Source organism: Talaromyces proteolyticus (assembly GCF_021365285.1).
Source record: "Talaromyces proteolyticus strain PMI_201 chromosome Unknown BGW36scaffold_1, whole genome shotgun sequence".
NCBI classification, from domain to species: Eukaryota; Fungi; Ascomycota; class Eurotiomycetes; order Eurotiales; family Trichocomaceae; genus Talaromyces; species Talaromyces proteolyticus.
The window spans coordinates 1990607-2007079 of NW_025764277.1; the positions used below are offsets into that span (position 1 = coordinate 1990607).

The 16473-nt window shown below is 46.6% G+C and overlaps 8 protein-coding genes across 8 annotated transcripts; 3 read left to right on the forward strand and 5 right to left on the reverse strand.

Annotated features, from left to right (window-relative positions):
* Positions 1-56: 56 nt before the first annotated feature.
* BGW36DRAFT_284645 (DNA polymerase alpha/primase associated subunit) lies at positions 57-2204 on the reverse strand (the record flags this gene model as incomplete). Its single annotated transcript, XM_046210250.1, has 4 exons — positions 57-230; positions 284-1583; positions 1641-1814; positions 1876-2204. 4 exons carry the CDS (start codon positions 2202-2204, stop codon positions 57-59), a joined length of 1977 nt encoding a protein of 658 aa, XP_046077996.1.
* A 473-nt stretch (positions 2205-2677) lies between these two features.
* BGW36DRAFT_284684 (CRAL/TRIO domain protein) lies at positions 2678-3831 on the forward strand (the record flags this gene model as incomplete). Its single annotated transcript, XM_046210254.1, has 2 exons — positions 2678-3398; positions 3458-3831. 2 exons carry the CDS (start codon positions 2678-2680, stop codon positions 3829-3831), a joined length of 1095 nt encoding a protein of 364 aa, XP_046077997.1.
* Positions 3832-4192: 361 nt separating this feature from the next.
* Positions 4193-6557, forward strand: BGW36DRAFT_367440 (uncharacterized protein). Its single transcript, XM_046214868.1, has 3 exons — positions 4193-4397; positions 4482-5757; positions 5817-6557. Exons 1-3 carry the CDS (start codon positions 4313-4315, stop codon positions 6304-6306), a joined length of 1851 nt encoding a protein of 616 aa, XP_046077998.1. The 5' UTR covers positions 4193-4312; the 3' UTR covers positions 6307-6557.
* A 320-nt stretch (positions 6558-6877) lies between these two features.
* On the reverse strand, positions 6878-8975 carry BGW36DRAFT_421940 (uncharacterized protein; the record flags this gene model as incomplete). The annotated part of the gene is made up of 3 exons (XM_046219634.1): positions 6878-7816; positions 7870-8408; positions 8459-8975. 3 exons carry the CDS (start codon positions 8973-8975, stop codon positions 6878-6880), a joined length of 1995 nt encoding a protein of 664 aa, XP_046077999.1.
* A 1052-nt stretch (positions 8976-10027) lies between these two features.
* BGW36DRAFT_421941 (uncharacterized protein) lies at positions 10028-10819 on the reverse strand (the record flags this gene model as incomplete). Its single annotated transcript, XM_046219635.1, has 1 exon — positions 10028-10819. The coding sequence occupies one exon, from the start codon at positions 10817-10819 to the stop codon at positions 10028-10030; it is 792 nt and encodes a 263-aa protein (XP_046078000.1).
* Positions 10820-11632: 813 nt separating this feature from the next.
* On the forward strand, positions 11633-12867 carry BGW36DRAFT_393012 (pyridoxal phosphate-dependent transferase; the record flags this gene model as incomplete). Its single annotated transcript, XM_046217764.1, has 3 exons — positions 11633-11791; positions 11847-12125; positions 12175-12867. 3 exons carry the CDS (start codon positions 11633-11635, stop codon positions 12865-12867), a joined length of 1131 nt encoding a protein of 376 aa, XP_046078001.1.
* BGW36DRAFT_402972 (Phenylalanyl-tRNA synthetase) lies at positions 12793-14134 on the reverse strand. The gene has a single exon (XM_046218874.1). The coding sequence runs from the start codon at positions 13871-13873 to the stop codon at positions 13142-13144; it is 732 nt and encodes a 243-aa protein (XP_046078002.1). The 5' UTR covers positions 13874-14134; the 3' UTR covers positions 12793-13141.
* A 198-nt stretch (positions 14135-14332) lies between these two features.
* On the reverse strand, positions 14333-15351 carry BGW36DRAFT_367447 (putative transcriptional regulator). Its single transcript, XM_046214869.1, has one exon. The coding sequence runs from the start codon at positions 15247-15249 to the stop codon at positions 14482-14484; it is 768 nt and encodes a 255-aa protein (XP_046078003.1). The 5' UTR covers positions 15250-15351; the 3' UTR covers positions 14333-14481.
* Between the last annotated feature and the right edge of the window lie 1122 nt (positions 15352-16473).

Below are 16473 nucleotides of genomic sequence, written 5' to 3' on the forward strand. Positions count from 1 at the left end.
TCGAAGCCCCCAACGCCGCTTTTATGACATATAGAACAGAGATACTAAATATCAGGCTAAATACGTACAACATCAACGCGAGCTCGCTCATAGGCACGATGACCGAGATGTTTTTCTTGCCGTTCCTCATCACTCACAACACGAGGATGCAAAGCCATGTTGGCATATGTTCCAGCTGCTCGGCGTTTTGAGATTGTTCCAGGGTTGATCACAAGAACGCTTTCAACGACCTTTGAATCGTCAGCTTGAGAGATTCAGATACGGTGTAGTAGGGAGGACTAACCTTGACAAAGGGTGGTAGCATGCTAGGTGTAATTAAAATATCGGGCCGCACGTTCCACCATTCTCCCAGTTTCAGATAGCTAGGATCCAGCATAGAACCTATCGGCAGCATGCGGTCTGGACCGCCGGTTTTAGGTAGACTCTCTCGAGAAGACGGCGGAAACACGGGAGAGAAGTGCCGTTGTTCGATGAGGTATTTCGGTAGCCGGTTCAATAAACTGGCTTCTGTTGGTCGTCCATTCAGGACTTCTTCGTTCCGCAAATCAAACAAAATGTCGTGAGAGCACATGCCAATGACGCATTCATTGAGTGATATTGTCACTGGATTCGAGACTATGCGAACCTGCTTTGGTAATCCGAGCTCCTTTTTCGGCAATTGCTCCTGCGGCCATGATACGTGTTTGCTCACAGCATCACGAACTGATGGCATTAGGATGATTGTGATGCTAGGGACAGATGCACATAGCTGATGCAGAGGCTGTGAGATGCAATGGCGGAATAAAGTTGTGAGATTTGCCGTATCCGGGTCCACTCCAGGAACGTCTGGGAGATCAAAATCCCCATAGGCGATCAGGGGGTGTTCGACATCCAGGAAAGGCCCACAGAGGATGACTGCATCTGCGTATTGGTCGGCAGCTTTCTTGCATAGCTCGTGTAAAGGTTCGAATTCCAAGTTGTCATCGGTCGTATATGGGCCCGCAGCGAAGAATGTATTCAATGGCTGGTTTGCGTCATCACCCCCAAGTCTTTCGTTGATAGTGTCGAGGGTAGCGGGTGACGAAGCTGCCGAAGGTAATAATGGCGGTGACAAGACCTCTTTGACGGAGAAATATTCTCCTGAGGCGTTGATTCCTCTAAGCGCGACGATTTGTCCAGGGAAAAAATGAGCAGAAGGCACGGCGTCAACCTTCAGGGGCACCCTTCGACCAGCCCCACTACGTCTTGATGTCTCCAGCACCAAGGATGCTGGGTTCAACTTACCCTCCAAACTGTCCGAGGCGATCCGTCCCACTGCCACTATCTCGCTTGTGCTTTGTGTAGCTGCACCCCCAAAGTTAGCATCTGGGTAGTGTTTCTCAAAAATTTCCGTGAATTCATCTATTCTGTCATCCAAAATCTCCGAGGCTTCGTTCAAGCGCATTGACATTGGCTTGTATCCGAATTTCTTCAAGTCTGTATTGGCTGTTGGTCGAAGACGTGGTTCCGGAAATGGGGCCATCGGCGTGTTTGGCATGTCCAAATGACCGTTCAGTGTTTCAACAACTTGGCCCGGGTTCTGTCGCGCAGAAAATGGGATGGCTCTACTCCAGATGATTAGCGTAACGAACATTTATCAGTCGTAGTCAACGTACTGCGACCCTTCGACTGTGTTACTAGCTCTCAGAGGCGATGTAAAGTCGGCAGGCTTCCTATTGCTATCCAGTCGGCCTCCTTTATTCCCTAATGGTGTCTCGAAGTTCAATTTTCTCTTTGCAGAGCCATTGACACCGTTTGCGCGCGATTGAGGAGTCCCCGGCGTCAGATCGTCAAGCCTAGTACAACTTGTCAGCCATTTTATAACTTTTCAAGCATCAACATATGTCGTGACCATACATCCCAAAGACGTCTGTGTTACCAGCACGAGGAGTCGCCGACACCCCGCTTTTCTTCTCCGTGCCTCGCACCTGATGGTTTTTTTCTCGATTCCCGCGTTGCACCGAGTCCTGCACATCGTTTTTGAAGGCGCGTACCGTATTGAGATCCAGCGTCGTATCTTCCGTACCCATCTTTATACTGTACGACTCCCACTTGTAGAAAAGTTCCTGTGGCGTGATGCCATGTAGCTTCAGCATCGATCGCAGCTCGGCGAGGACATCTTGCGGAAGCCCGTCTGGGGCGGACGAAGCAAAAAGCTCATTGAGCTCCTGGACAATATCCTCCATTGCAGAGCAGAGATAACTCTATCGCGATTGACAAGCTCGGTGGTGTTGAGGGTCAAGCTGAGCACTCACTGCGGGGTGAAAGGGTGCGTTAATTGATCATTAATTGATATCGCGACGACGCGTTTTCGACGCGTGCCAGGCTTTATCGGACTCGGTGCACGATAGGCGTTGCACCCGCCAATGGGAGCACAGTGGGGAGCCCCGTCGCGGGAGTCTTTAGGCATTAATGCTTCGCTGTTATTATTTGTCTGGCAGTGCGGTTCCTGACTGCTGACACAGAAGATACAATAAATCCATCAATCATTTTTGACCAATTGCATAAAACACCCAGGAATTGCCGCTGTCGAGCAGGGATAGTCTTTGCTAGCTCGTTGCCCCCTTTCTGCTATCGGTTTTGTGGAGGTGTGGAGGTATTCGGTGCCTGACTTTTCTGGCATCCTCATGATATGGCCGCCTCAGAGACACCATCTGTTATGGCCGTGCCAGAGACTGAGAACGTCGCGGTGAACTCGGACATACAACCTGCCGGTGCTCCTGACGACTTGGATCTGCCGCTATCTGCCGATGATGGCTTGATCAAAAAGCCATTTGGCTCGCCAATCGACGGTGTTACCCCTCAGCCTGCCGCCGAATTGACAGCAGATCAAGCCAAGAAATATAACGAGGTCTTCCAAACAGTATCCGGCTGGTCGTCGATACCATCCAGCTCGGCTAAAGGAGCACAGGAAACGCCGCTCACTGATGATGAACGCCTATTTTTGACACGCGAATGCCTGATTCGATATCTACGAGCAACTAAGTGGAATGTCGCCGACGCTATTAAACGGCTGCGGGCTACTTTGGTTTGGCGCAGAGAATATATTGGGGATAAGTTAACACCGGAGTATATCTCAATCGAAAATGAAACCGGGAAGCAACTCATTCTTGGCTACGACATCCATGGCCGACCATGTCTGAATCTACTTCCATCCCGACAGAATACGGATAAAAGCCCCCGGCAGTTGGAGCACCTGGTTTTCATGGTTGAGCGTTTAATCGAGTTGATGCCTGCTGGTCAAGAAACCATGGCTCTCGTAATCAACTTCAATGAGACTAAATCCGGCCAAAACGCGACAATCGGCCAGGCAAAGCAGTCACTTGATATTCTACAAAATCATTATCCAGAGAGGTTAGGTCGGGCTCTTATTATTAATAGTATGACTGCCAAATTCTGATTACTTGATATAACATAGCTGACGGGCATTGATTTATAGTTCCTTGGATTATTTGGGGGTTTTTCAAGATCATCACACCGTTCATTGACCCGGTCACGGCCCAGAAATTGAGGTTCAACGAGGACCTGCGCAAACATGTACCTCCATCGCAGTTGCTAAAGACGGCGGGCGGCGACGTGCAATTTGAATACGACCACTCCGTGTACTGGCCTGCTCTCAACAAGCTGGCGCAACAGCATCGAGAAGCATATCGCGAACGATGGGTCAAAGCCGGCAAGAAAATTGGCGAGTCCGAGTTCTACCTTCGAGGCGGCACCAACAAGAGCCAATTTGCGGATGCGAGCGCGCTGGAGGAGAAGGTGGAAAAGTTGGACATAAATGAGGCCAAGGCTGTCGTAGCTGCATCTCAGTGAGCTTTAAATTAATTACATCTATGGAGGTAGATACATAATACCGGTAATTATAGACCGATCAGTCAATTGGTTTTATTGAATTCCCATAGAGAACATTTAAATTGATATGCCTCGCTTCAACAATACCTAATCGATATTTTATAACCCATGTATATAAAAATAATCATACAAGTCATGTTGATGCCTGAAGGAAAAGGCACCCAAACTCACAACTGCCAGAGAACCTGCAAGGGGTGGGTCCAGCGCTAGCAGCCAATCGGCTGAGATGAGAAACTAGGCAACGAACCAAACCAAACCCATTTGGTGCAGTCTAGATTATATTAGATCAAATTAGATCAATTAGATGATGCCAGCCTAAAACACCACCAACACTCCTTTTGCGGCTCCTAGTTTAAATGATGTCTCAGTTCCAAACTAACTTTGTTTTTGGTTTCTGTTTCCTGCTACGAAAATACTACAATAATACAGCATAACGGTGGCGATGTGCTCATACTCACATCTGGGAGCTACTACTGGCAACCCGGTCACTGTTCCTCATATCCAGGCACAGCAGGACCTGCCCATCGGTTCGTTCGCACTCCCTATTCTACTATCATATTTGAAAATGCCTACGGCAATCAACTAATCGAATATAAATTTTCATGAATCAGTCGATCGTATCCTGGAGCCTCAGACGATCGCGCACTTCATTGAATTTGCCCTGGGGCGCTCACTCCCTGACGGCAGCCGACCCTCGTCTATCGACACTCTGGCCGATGACGAGGTTGTCTTCCTACGGAGCAGCTACCCACCGGGTTCTGATGGAGAGCCTATCTTAAACCGTGTTGTAAGCCGGATTGGCTCAGAAGATGACCATGGTCGTCTCTGCATTGTTGGCAAAAACATCCAGTCACTCAAGTCCCGTCTATGGGAGGGAATCACACCTTTGAGCGATCAAAGGTGGCAGGAGAAAGGACTCCACATCCCAGATAACTTTCATGAAGCTTGTCAACATCTATCGGCTGTGGTCGCGGTGTTTGAGTATCTCAATATCCGAAAAGTCCGACAGAATCTTCGCGAGACTTTCAACCTCATTTATGATCATTTCGAAACATTAGACACTGTGCTCAATCAGCAGAGAACTGAGAATGGTGCAGAGCATATCAGTGTCGCTAGTCTTTGGACAACGTACATGACTGCCCATTTCAAGGTGATGACTGAGCGTGCGCATACATGGGTCGTGCAGCATGTCGATGCTCTACGAGCTCCATTGTTGCAAGGTCTGTTAAGCCACGAGTCTTCGCTCGAAGGATCGGGGACTCCGGACCAAATGCAGTGGCAACTTACCGATGCGCTGCACATGTTACTAGAAATCTCCGTACGTGCAGACTATATGATCATGATCCCGATGGAAGGCTACAAAGGATATACGACCCCAAAAAATGGCAGCGGTTTACCAAAACTGTACTCCCCAGACTTGACTGAGCGGGGCAGACTGTACTCCGAGCGCGTGAAGATACTCAATCACCAAGCCATTTATATGAACCTCCTGATTAGAGGTGGCATAACTAACCAACCTTCCGGGGTGTCATATCATGAATCGACAATGGGGCAGATCGATGCCCAAAAACAAGTGAGAAAAGAGCTGCGCGGGGATTCGACTGATTCTATACTGCAGGAGCACTGGATTACTCATCGCTTGGACACTATCCGTTACGCGGAGGAGAAAAATAACTCGCTAAAAGACTGTGGTCTGGTCATTTATCGTCTAACATACGGGCAATCCGAGACTGAATGGGCGGAATTCGTCCAGAAACTCGAAGCACACGTGTCTGGTTGGGAAAAAGGCGAGAAGGGAAGTGATGCCATCAAACCGCATTTAAAACTTCACTGGATAGATGGAAAGGAACTGGGGTTAGCCGAGGGTGACATTGAAGCAGCCAAAAAGTCCGCAGCTTCCCTTCCTCATCCTCTCGCAAAGAGCCTCAAGCTAATAATCAATCTAGACATTTCATCGAGACCGTAAATAATGACGAGGGGAAGGAGGACAAGGAAAGAACAATACCTCTGAACCCACAATCAAACGCCTTTCTCGTCATCGACTCCGCCTCCTTCGAATCTTACACCACCGACTTATATGGCGCCGCAACATCCATGGTTCTCCCAGGCGACTTCACCGGCTTCGTTCTCGCCATCGATCCGTGGTTTGACCCGAAAAAGGGCATCGACCGACCGGAAGAGTCGCCCGGTTACTGCGGCAAGATGCGTATTCTCGGAAGTCTAGTTTGGGGCGACCTGTTTGCCCTACTGGAATCCCAATCAGCCAGGCTTGATGACCTGTGGCCGCTGGCAATGCACCACCCAAACCAGGTGTACGTTGGCCCAACCGTCCCGCTTCAGGTGTTCAACTGGCGAACCCAGAACGCAGTTCGCTGGAACATGGTAAGCGAGATAATGCAGCATGTAAAGCGCAAGATGGGACGGGAAAGTAGCTAGGAGTTGGAGCGTTTTGCAAGTTATATTTCAACGGTTCATACGCCACAGGTTTAGACGTAGCTGTGTGATTGCGGATTGGATGATTGGATATTACTGATTCTGCGACCAGACGTATATTTATGGACTGATATCTCTCATTGGCTTTTAAATTCATCCAAATTCGACTAGACTATGAGAGGCAGCAGAATTAAAAATAGCATAAAAAGTAGCATTAGGCGTGTGGTAAATACAAAGGAACATAATATAGCTGATTGGCTTCTCTCATAAAGCTAGATAGAATCTATTAAGGTATGTAATACCGGTTTCAGGAGACTATCCAGCGTAATCATGATCAGCTGAGTTGTAAACTATAGTAAGTTATTATTAAAGTCCATCCTTCATCCTTCTAAAACTAGTATATATTGCTATCCCATCTTCAGCGCATTATCAGAGAAATCTATGAAAACTTTGGAGCTAAGTATACATAACTCCGCCAATCAATTTTAGTAGAATATGGCTGGACAGAGTCAAGATATTAGAGCCATTCTTAATGTCGCGTCATCTTAGATTGTCAGACGAGTTGCCGCTAATGTTAGTTACTATTCGTAAAGAAGAAAGAGGAGACATCCTTAAAACTTGTGTCAATATTCTTCAATCTGCAGTTCACGTCGACCGCAGGATACTGAAACTGGATCGCGCGCGGCCCGGCTTGCAATCTCGGGATGTTTTCGTTTTCAAGACCCATCAAAAAATCAAAAAAAATTTTATTGTTCTCATCTTTTTTGAGCCAGATAAGGTGGCCTTCAAAACCTGGCAGTTTTTGCCACTCACGGTCCTCAATATGTCTTCCAGTGCTGACTTCAGTGACAACCTGTTGAATCTCAGGTTTGCGTCGCAGCCTTTCTGCGACATGTCCAGCATTCAAGATTCTTGTGATTGGCTTCTTTTCACATCGGTGAGGATTACGGATTCCAGTTTCCTCTCCTCTTCCATTCCCCATTCCGAGTCTCGTCACTTGTCCAATGTAATCCAAATTCGTCGCTACATCGGGATCACAAGACCCAGCCCCGAGAACAAAAACATCAATTTGATAGGTTTCTTTCAAGCAGGATATACCGGAAAATACAACATACGGGGTATACCGTCGGTAATCAGTCTCTGTCTGAGGTATTGCAGATTTGAGCCGAGCCTTCCATTCATCCGCTGTCAAAACCACTGATGTCCCACCGGACGGTACAGATGCACTCTTTTTCTCAACTTGGGTGATCGATAAGAAGTCGGGTGCTGCCGGTGGCGCATACAAATACCGCATGGCCTGGGTAGGCTTTGCCATGTCTCCCAAAGTTGTGTATCGATATTCGCAGGGCTCGTCATAGGAAAGAGAGGAAGCGTTGTCTACGAAGGGGCGAAGTGGGAAGTTTGAAGAAAACTGGCGTGAATAGCCGCTACGTAGGTACATTTCTGCAATCCGGTCCATGTTTGCATGATAGCTGAGAAAAATTGGGTCGAACGCGGTATAAGAGTTGTCAGCCTGTTGCGAATGGTCAGCTTCTCGGTTGACTTCTTAGACCGGAAGCAACTAACCATGTCTCGGCCTATCCATCCATGATAATTATCATGGACCTGTTCAAAGAGACCGTCAAAATACTGCCGGGCAGCTTCGGGGTAAAGGCTATCAGGCTGGTTCTCGGAGAAATCGGGTACATTGCCCCATGGATAGCCGTGACCCTCACGGAGAGAAAAGTCTTCCTGGCTGAATGCATTGGCAATTTGCTGGTGATACAGAGCCAACATGGAGACTTTTTTTGCCCATAGCGGATTGGTACGACCGTCCACAAGCTCCTGGCAACGCTCCACATACTTAGATGTGCGTGACTTGTTCTCTCCACCCAGTGAGAGAGCATATTTTAATGGATTTTTCCGCCGCTCACCGTTGGAGTGAATATAAGTTTCATCTAGGAATGCCGATGGAATTCCGGCATGGGGCGAGGATGGATCGCCTGATTCCGCTGCGAAACCGTTCCAGTAGGGGACGGCAAAGTCGATTAGTTCCTCCACATATTTAAGGTACGCGCGGTGCCAGAAGATGAAGGCTTCTTGGTAATGGAGACACCACTCGGCATCTGAAACTCGCGTTAGATCGTGAAATAAGTTCATAGCAGTCAAGGCGTACGCAGTAATCCAAGTTCTTGCCATTTGGATTCTAACTGTCCCACTAGAAGAACATCATCCAGCTTCTCGCGGTACATTTGGAGTTCTGATGGTGTCAAGTTGCTGATATCCTTCCTGGTTCTGAAATTGATTTCTGAATTCTGTGCTTCAGGAATAACCTCGCGATATCTGATTGGGTCCGTAGCTGATCGTCGAAAGCCTTGGTTAGCCCATAAACGAAGGGTTTCCAAAGCTTCTTCCGGCCAATAGTGATTTGAATTCTTGGTAATCGGCATAGACCGTGATCGTAGATGTTGATAGATGGTAACGACGTTGGCTTGCACGGAATCCGAGGATGAGAGATCAAGGTACAGGTGTCTGGGGTAAGGAGGGCTATAATCGCGCATCTCTGATATCCAATGTCTCCCAACAGCCTCAGGATCAGAGTCGATAGCCGTCCAGAACGGTCTGCTAAATAACGCTGCAACATTATTATCCCATGTAGGATTTAAGGAAACATCTATCTTTGAAGAAGCCATTGAGTCGAGCCGGTACACCCGTGGTATGTTTTCTTCAATGTCTTTGGTCAGTCTTCCGTGACGGCGGGTGGCTTAATGCAGCGAGATGAGCAACTTTGCAATGCTTCGATTGCAGGGGCTTGATTTAGTTTTTATAATCGAGATTTCTATCCGGTAATTCCTTCCTGACTCAATGGTTCTTTTAACTTATCTTATTTTAAAAGGAACTACAATTAGCCAATCGTACACTCTACTAATAAGGAACAGGCCGGTTTCCTGATGTATCGTAAGGTGGTTCCACCACACTCTCCTTTAACGTGCCATTTTGTCCACTGATAATTGCCGTTAGTGAATGGTTGGATGTATGCACTCATCTGATCTGGGAAATTGGCGGGAGTGGAGGCAAAAATACTAGTGTGTATTGTGACGTTGAGAAGTACATCATTTACGTCGCCGTCATTGAACAGTTAGATGTATACACTTATCCGGTATAGGAAGTTTGTGGGAGTGGAGGCAAAAATACTAACGTGTACAGTGACGTTTAGAAGTACATCGTTTACGTTGTCCTCAATCTGAGCGCATTTGCAAATACTGTACGCAATGATGAATGTTTGAAAGGGCCAACGCTTACCATAATTTCGCGGAGACGTTTTCATCCCCACTTGTCAAATGGCCATCAGTTGTCCGCTAAGGATCTTTTACTTAAGAATAATTGTTTTTCTTGGGATCGATTTGAATTTCCATATATAAAGAGTTTACCTGAGGCCCATTACAGGCCAACCGTCGCGGATTTACTAAGAATGTAATATAGCAAGCCGGGGGGTTTAAAGTCAATCTCAGCGTTCTTTCGCTATTGTCATATTTACGCTAATTATCACGCAGGAATGTTCAGACTCTCTCAATCTGCATTCTAGTTTTCTCAAAAAATGTCCGACCTTTCCTAGCACATGTTTGAAGCCAATGGTTCACGGAATCTCTGGACATAATGCCACATGTAGCCCAATAGATAAAATGCTGAAATGATGCAGGTTGACGATATGAAAATAAAGTCTCGCTGATAAGAATCGGATTTCTTACTCCAACTGCTTCATCAGAGCGTTGTTTTCAATTTCCTCCGCGAAGTTAACAAGGTGAGTTGAATGACACCAAGGCTTAATGGCTTCCTCTTTTCGGATGGTGCTGGAGAAAAATTTGCTCCAGTCCAGTCTAGTGTGAGCCCTGTTAACCTGCTCCCGGGTGGACGGGTGAATTATTTTCCAAAATTCCTTGATACGGGGATGGATACTTGTGTTATCGTAGGCCGTAGCCAACTGGATTAGCTGACCAATATAGGTAATGGTTCCATCGACTCCCATATCTTCATGTCGAATGATAGCTTCGTCAACTGCTTTGGCTTGATCAAGGTTTGCGCCAAAGTCTTCCAAGAGTTGCAACGCCTTGATTCCACCGTAGATATCGAAAGACATCCGAGTCGCAGTCAGGTTTTCCTCAGCAGTGCCCAGGTCATGCAGCAAACAAGTCAACGCCCAGGTTACAGGACTAAGAACGGCAGCTTGCTGAGGAAACTGTTGTTGGGTAATAGCCATTCCCGCAGAATAGGTAAGCCAAGGTCTAGAAATATTTAATGCCTCGTAGTGGTACTTACCGTAGTAATAAACTCTCATTGAGTGGTTGAAGGTTTCTGGATGGAGGACCCTCTTCACGTACTGCAGGGTCTTTTCCACGATGGAATGATCAGATGGAAACTTGATTTCATCTATTGAAAGTGATCTTGGCTCATTGATGAAAGGTTGACCGCCGAAAATGGCACCAGCATCGGCAGGCATGCTTGTCCAGCCATTGATACCAACTTCGTTTTGGCACATTTTGGCTTGTAATTGCCACAATAATCAATGTCAGAAAAGAGAGTTGAATAAAAAGAGGCTTTGTGGTGATTTATATGGAAAGTTGGCGTGGAGTCTACTTAAGAAAATGGTGGTCATCAGCTCTGGCTTATAAAAAATACCCAGTACAGAAGGTGTTATCACCAAGCTTGAAAAATAAATATTAATTTCTATGCACTAAGTTCTGAGGCATTTTATATTTCCTAGGATGCATGGAACGTTCTCTTCGCTCAGGTCAAATCGGAATTTTTGAACTAAATATAATGAAGTATAGTTACGGAGGTACGTAGTTCAATGTGGCTGAAATACCGAATACCACTACGCCAGAAAGGGTTCGCCTTTAATATGGAGTGGTCTTTGTGGTAATATATTAGCCTTATCTTTTCGCTGATATTATAAAGGTGGCCAAAGCCACTATTTACACCGAGTTTCCCAATAGGAAGTTGTGTTACGTGGAGCTACAGGCGAGCAAGGTGGGCAAAGTGACCTGTAGATATTCTATCAACTCTGGCAGTCTATTGGCGATGGTTTCAACTGACTTTTAAATGAACCTTTCCGTTTAGGCAGTTAACGGTAGTGGGTCGTGGGTTAAACCGAATAAGACAAGCCCTTCCCGCATATCAATAGAACCTTGATGAAAGCGGCGGGGCCAGACACGACTACATATAGTCCCACTCAAGCTCAAAGGGTAGAATAGTTGATAGCAATATTTTATAAGTATAGTACTAGGAGATATACCTCTACCTACATCTACCGTCTAGTATAAGGATCTTTTCTACATTGAATTCGAGGAGAATGGCGTCATCAAGAATTCCAATTCATCCCTCTACCCAAGCACTGCATGCCGATGATCCATTGCACCTAGTGACCGACGTTGCACCCCCAATCCACTTGTCCACAACGTTCAGGTACTCTGACAATCCGGATGAACTAATTCCATCCAAAGACCCTGTTGTGTGTATTTAGCTTCCAGCTGTTTGAAATTGACTCAAAGCTGATGTCCCCCAAGGGAGAATTTAACGGGAAAAATTTCGTGTATTCCAGAGAATTTGCACCCAACCCCACAAGATTTGAAGCAATTCTTTCTTCTCTTCTCAACGGCAAAGCAGTAAGCTACACAACCGGTTTAGCCGCCCTCCACGCGGCATTGATACTCTTGAACCCTCGCCGCATTTCTGTAGGAGAAGGCTACCACGGCAGTCATGAAGTGATAGCCGTTGTTTCCCGCCTTTCAGGACTTCAAAAGCTGCCGCTTGACTGCCCCGTGGATGCTTTAGGAAAGGGCGATGTCATACGAAACGCCCGTAAATCCTTTTGGCACCGCATTCTGCATTGAGGAATATGCCAAAAAGGCCCACTCCAGAGGTGCTTATCTCATAGTCGATAGCACATTCGCCCCTCCCGGCCTGCAGGACCCATTTCTTTGGGGAGCCGATATTGTCATGCATTCTGGATCCAAGTATTTTGGCGGCCATAGTGACCTCCTATGTGGTGTTCTCGCCACGAAGAACGAGGATTGGGCAAAAAGGCTCATCGAAGACCGTCTGGCCGTTGGAAACGTTATGGGGAATCTAGAGGGTTGGTTGGGTGTTCGGAGCCTACGGACGCTGGAGGTACGTGTACAGCGCGCAAGTGAGAACTGCGGGAAGCTAGTCTCATGGCTCAATTATGCTTTGAACGTAGCTAGTCCTGCAGTAGGTAGTGAAGAGAGTATTGTGCAGGCTGCTCTGGACAAAATTTACCATGCTAGTTTCCAGAGTGAGCCGTGGTTGGTCAAGCAGATGCCGAACGGGTTTGGGCCTGTTTTCTCGATCACTTTGCGGAGAGAGGACTTTGCACGACAGCTACCAAGCAAACTTCGTTTCTTCCATCATGCAACCAGTCTTGGGGGAGTGGAGTCTCTGATTGAGTGGCGCACATTGTCAGATCCGACTGTTGATCAGAAGTTACTGCGGGTCAGTGTTGGGTTAGAACATTGGGAGGATTTGAAAAATGATTTGTTGCAGGCATTCAAATCAATTGTACAGTGATGGCTGGGAGTATGAGAGAAATATAATATCTTGAATGATACAATATCAAAGAGATAGCTTTTTGTCATATCATTAGCTGATCTTGCCGAAAGAAAATAAGAATAGACGCTCGCATGGTATGCCCATCCACTTCATATTTCCTTTGGTCCACAATATCTTCCGTGAAATAGGTGGGCTCTATATGACTTCTTGCATCGCTGCATCCAAGCCGATGAAACGAGAATGGAGAGATAAATTAAGGTAGACTGATTACATTCTTCTTTTCGATGGTGCATCATTCAGTTGAAGTTTGGGGTCCAATGATTCGGTACGATGCCTGTACTTCTGGAGACAGACGTTTTAATGCTGACGCGAGTTCATCGGCAGCTCTGGTAAGAGAATCATTTGAAAGAGGCTCCAATGCATCTAGAATAAATAGGACACGGGTGGTATCGTTAGTCAGGGCAGTTCGTGGGCCCTGTCTCCAATTCCATCGACGGCAAGTAATGCCAGTGTTGTCACACCATATAGGTTCGCCTGGTGCTGCGAGTTCCGTTTGAGGTTCTCCTCCAGAAAAGGTCGAAAACGGTTCCTTGCCGCTAGCCCGGGTCAGATACGGTGATCCATTGTATTTGTCAAGGTCCTCGCCGCCAAGTGGGATCTGGTGTTTGACTGAAATGGCATTGTAGATATCCGTCAAACGATTGATACGTGGTAGACCGTTCTCTACACGACGTGTCAAGGCTTCCAAACTGTTGCGGTTCTTCTGCGGCTTAACACCGAAACTCTTGTAGGTCTCCCGCCATGCGGCGATATGTGGAAATTCAGTGATGGGATATTTCAAGAGCAGGTCTTTGGCACAATTTTCAGCCTCTCGTAAGAGGGCCTCGCTGGAGTCGTCGCTGGGTCCTGGAGGAATACCCTCCACAACCATCAAGAGGGCCCGATAATCCGGGCGCAGCTCGAATATTTCTGACGCTACACGCGCGTCCTGTAGCGATTTCTGCGCAGTTTGTGTCCCACTCATGGCTAATTTTGTAACAACAGTGTCTGGAAATATTGGAACGATGGTAAAATAGGCCAGAGAAGAAAAAGCAACAGAGGAATTTGGAGGAATTTGGAGGATGCAAGGGTGTTAAACAATATGTGATATCAATATGAAACTACTTGAGGAAGCCTCCAGATCTAAGTCTACGATAACGACCCGGAAATAAGACACTGTATATGGGATATGAGGTGTTCCGTCTAATTCTGTTGCATTCGATAAAAAAACGTATTTTTCTTTCCCCTTCTTTCTTTTACCTACGTGATTCATCAATCATTCTATTTGGGAAGTTCGCGGGAGTGGGGGGAAAAAACACTAGGCCCCGCTGGGTTTACTGGTAACTTTGGCTTTAGCGTGATTATCAAAACCATGGTACGGAGTAATCAGTCAACTTCCGAAACCAATGATGACCTCACATTTAAGATAAGCACCCGGAAGTTTGGCGACTCCGAAATTCGGCCATCGTGCAACAATGTCGCTTGGTTTGCAAATCTTCTATTTACAATAGGATGTTAAAAAGTCCTTGAAATGTGGATAAAATAGTCTTCATTTTTTCTTGTCTACAGAAATACGCCTGCATGTAAAGATCATCAAATCTTCCTCTCTGCATCCTTCATATTCCCACGCCTCCTCACCATATCAGCCATGTGCGTTCCAGTGTCCGACGCGAGATCTTGAAACCCTTCAATTATGCCCTTGCGATCACCATGTCCCATCTCTTGACTCATCTTGAATTTGCCTCCAATGCTTTCAATTGACACCTCGATGCCAATAATGTTTTTTTTCATTATATCAATATACCGATCCGGGGCATCAGAGACACTCCACGGCTCCGGCTTCCCTTCGTGGCCAGAATATCCCATAATAGAGGTTTCACATTGTTTAGACAGGTCACCAATCTGTTGTGAGAGGTACAAGGAAGTCTCCACCGAAGAAGAGTCATGGTAGATGGTGGCCTTGCCGTAAACCTGGACAGCTGCATAGTTCCATGTCGGCACGACCTTGGCAGTAGATGGTTTGGTCTCAGTGTAGAATTTCGGAGTCACATAATGATGATAAGGACTCGTGAATAGAACCATAACATCATGTTGAAGTGTCCCTGTTGAGGAGTTGGAGACGGCTTCAATCAATGCTTTCGACTGGGGATTTTGTCTCGCCAAATGCCCCCGAAGGCGACCTTTCACCGGTACATCAGGGTCCTCGCTAATGGTATCTAGCACCCATGGGATATGGCTTGATTGTAGGAAAGGATAGTGAGGAGAGGCTATGGAGGTTGTCAGGATACCCAGAGGATTCTCCTTGATAAATTCGAATAGGGCTTTAATGGAGGGCTCGGCGTGCACTGCTCGGAGATACATGGTATGGGTTAAACATAAGAAAGGAATAAATATGAAGTCTGCCAGGCAGGCTGTGGAAGATTTATGTCCCCCTACTCTCTCCTCTCCGTCACCTCCACTCCACCCACCTGGGAGGAATAGGACCAAATGCGATTGGTTAATGGGGCTTTCATTGGCGATTTTCCTTTTGGGGAATGCGGGAGCGGCGGTTTCTATTGGTTTCAGTTCGCCGATGGACGCTCGACCTTTCAGTCCCGGAAGACCACAGATCCACTTCGTACCCACTAAAACGTGGCGTTCATAACCCTACAACTAGGCCAGATCATTAAACATGAATAAATATCATTGGTACACGCTGGAACGGCTTCTCTTATCTGAGGCTAGATGATTCTGACAGCAACATACTTGCAGTAAATTCAATATTGAGAGTACAATATGTGAAAATGCTGGGTCTCGGATACCGCCCTGCAACCGTTGTGCCACATTTCTACTTTGAAACGCTTCATAAAAAGTTATTTAAATTGTTTACAGGAACACGTGCTAACGCGCTTTGCTGCCTCGCTGCCTGAGGGCGTTTTTGAGGGCGTTTGGGGGTTAGCAGCGCGCTGAGTAAAGCATCGAGTAGAAATGCACCTAATAGATGCCCTGCCTCGTCTGCTTGAGGACATTCCTGATCGACTTTCTGAGCGTTTAGGGGTCGGCAGTATGTTGAGTAGCGTAGGGGATAAATGCGCATCTAGTTATACACATACTAATTAATGTATGTGAGGGGGAAGAGGGGGGTTAGGAAGGAGTCTAGAGATGCTGTGCGAGTGCGTACTCGTAAGTGAATAAACCAGATGTCGTCGATGCTTAATTAGGAAGGCACATATCTATATGGTAAATTTTTCTCTTATACCACGTATCGAAAAAAAGTTTCAGTAGACATTTTGGAAACGTGACTTTTATAGCAAAGTTTCGATTAACACAACATTGCAGCAACCAATCGCAGCTTGCAACCATTGCGCAACGGTTACTACAATTGCAATGGTTGCACAACGGTTTCCCCGCATCTGCTTGTATTGTAAGCAATATTTTCATTCGTCGCTTACAATTCGTAGAGTTAATTCACGTTAGCTGGCTTCAAATGTTTAGTAAGACACGACGGCAGCGGGCTCAACTGTGTTCGGTTCATATGTCACCGAGGTGTGGAAACATGATCGACAGTGCTAACTTTACAATACGACAATTGAGCCCGGTGATCGC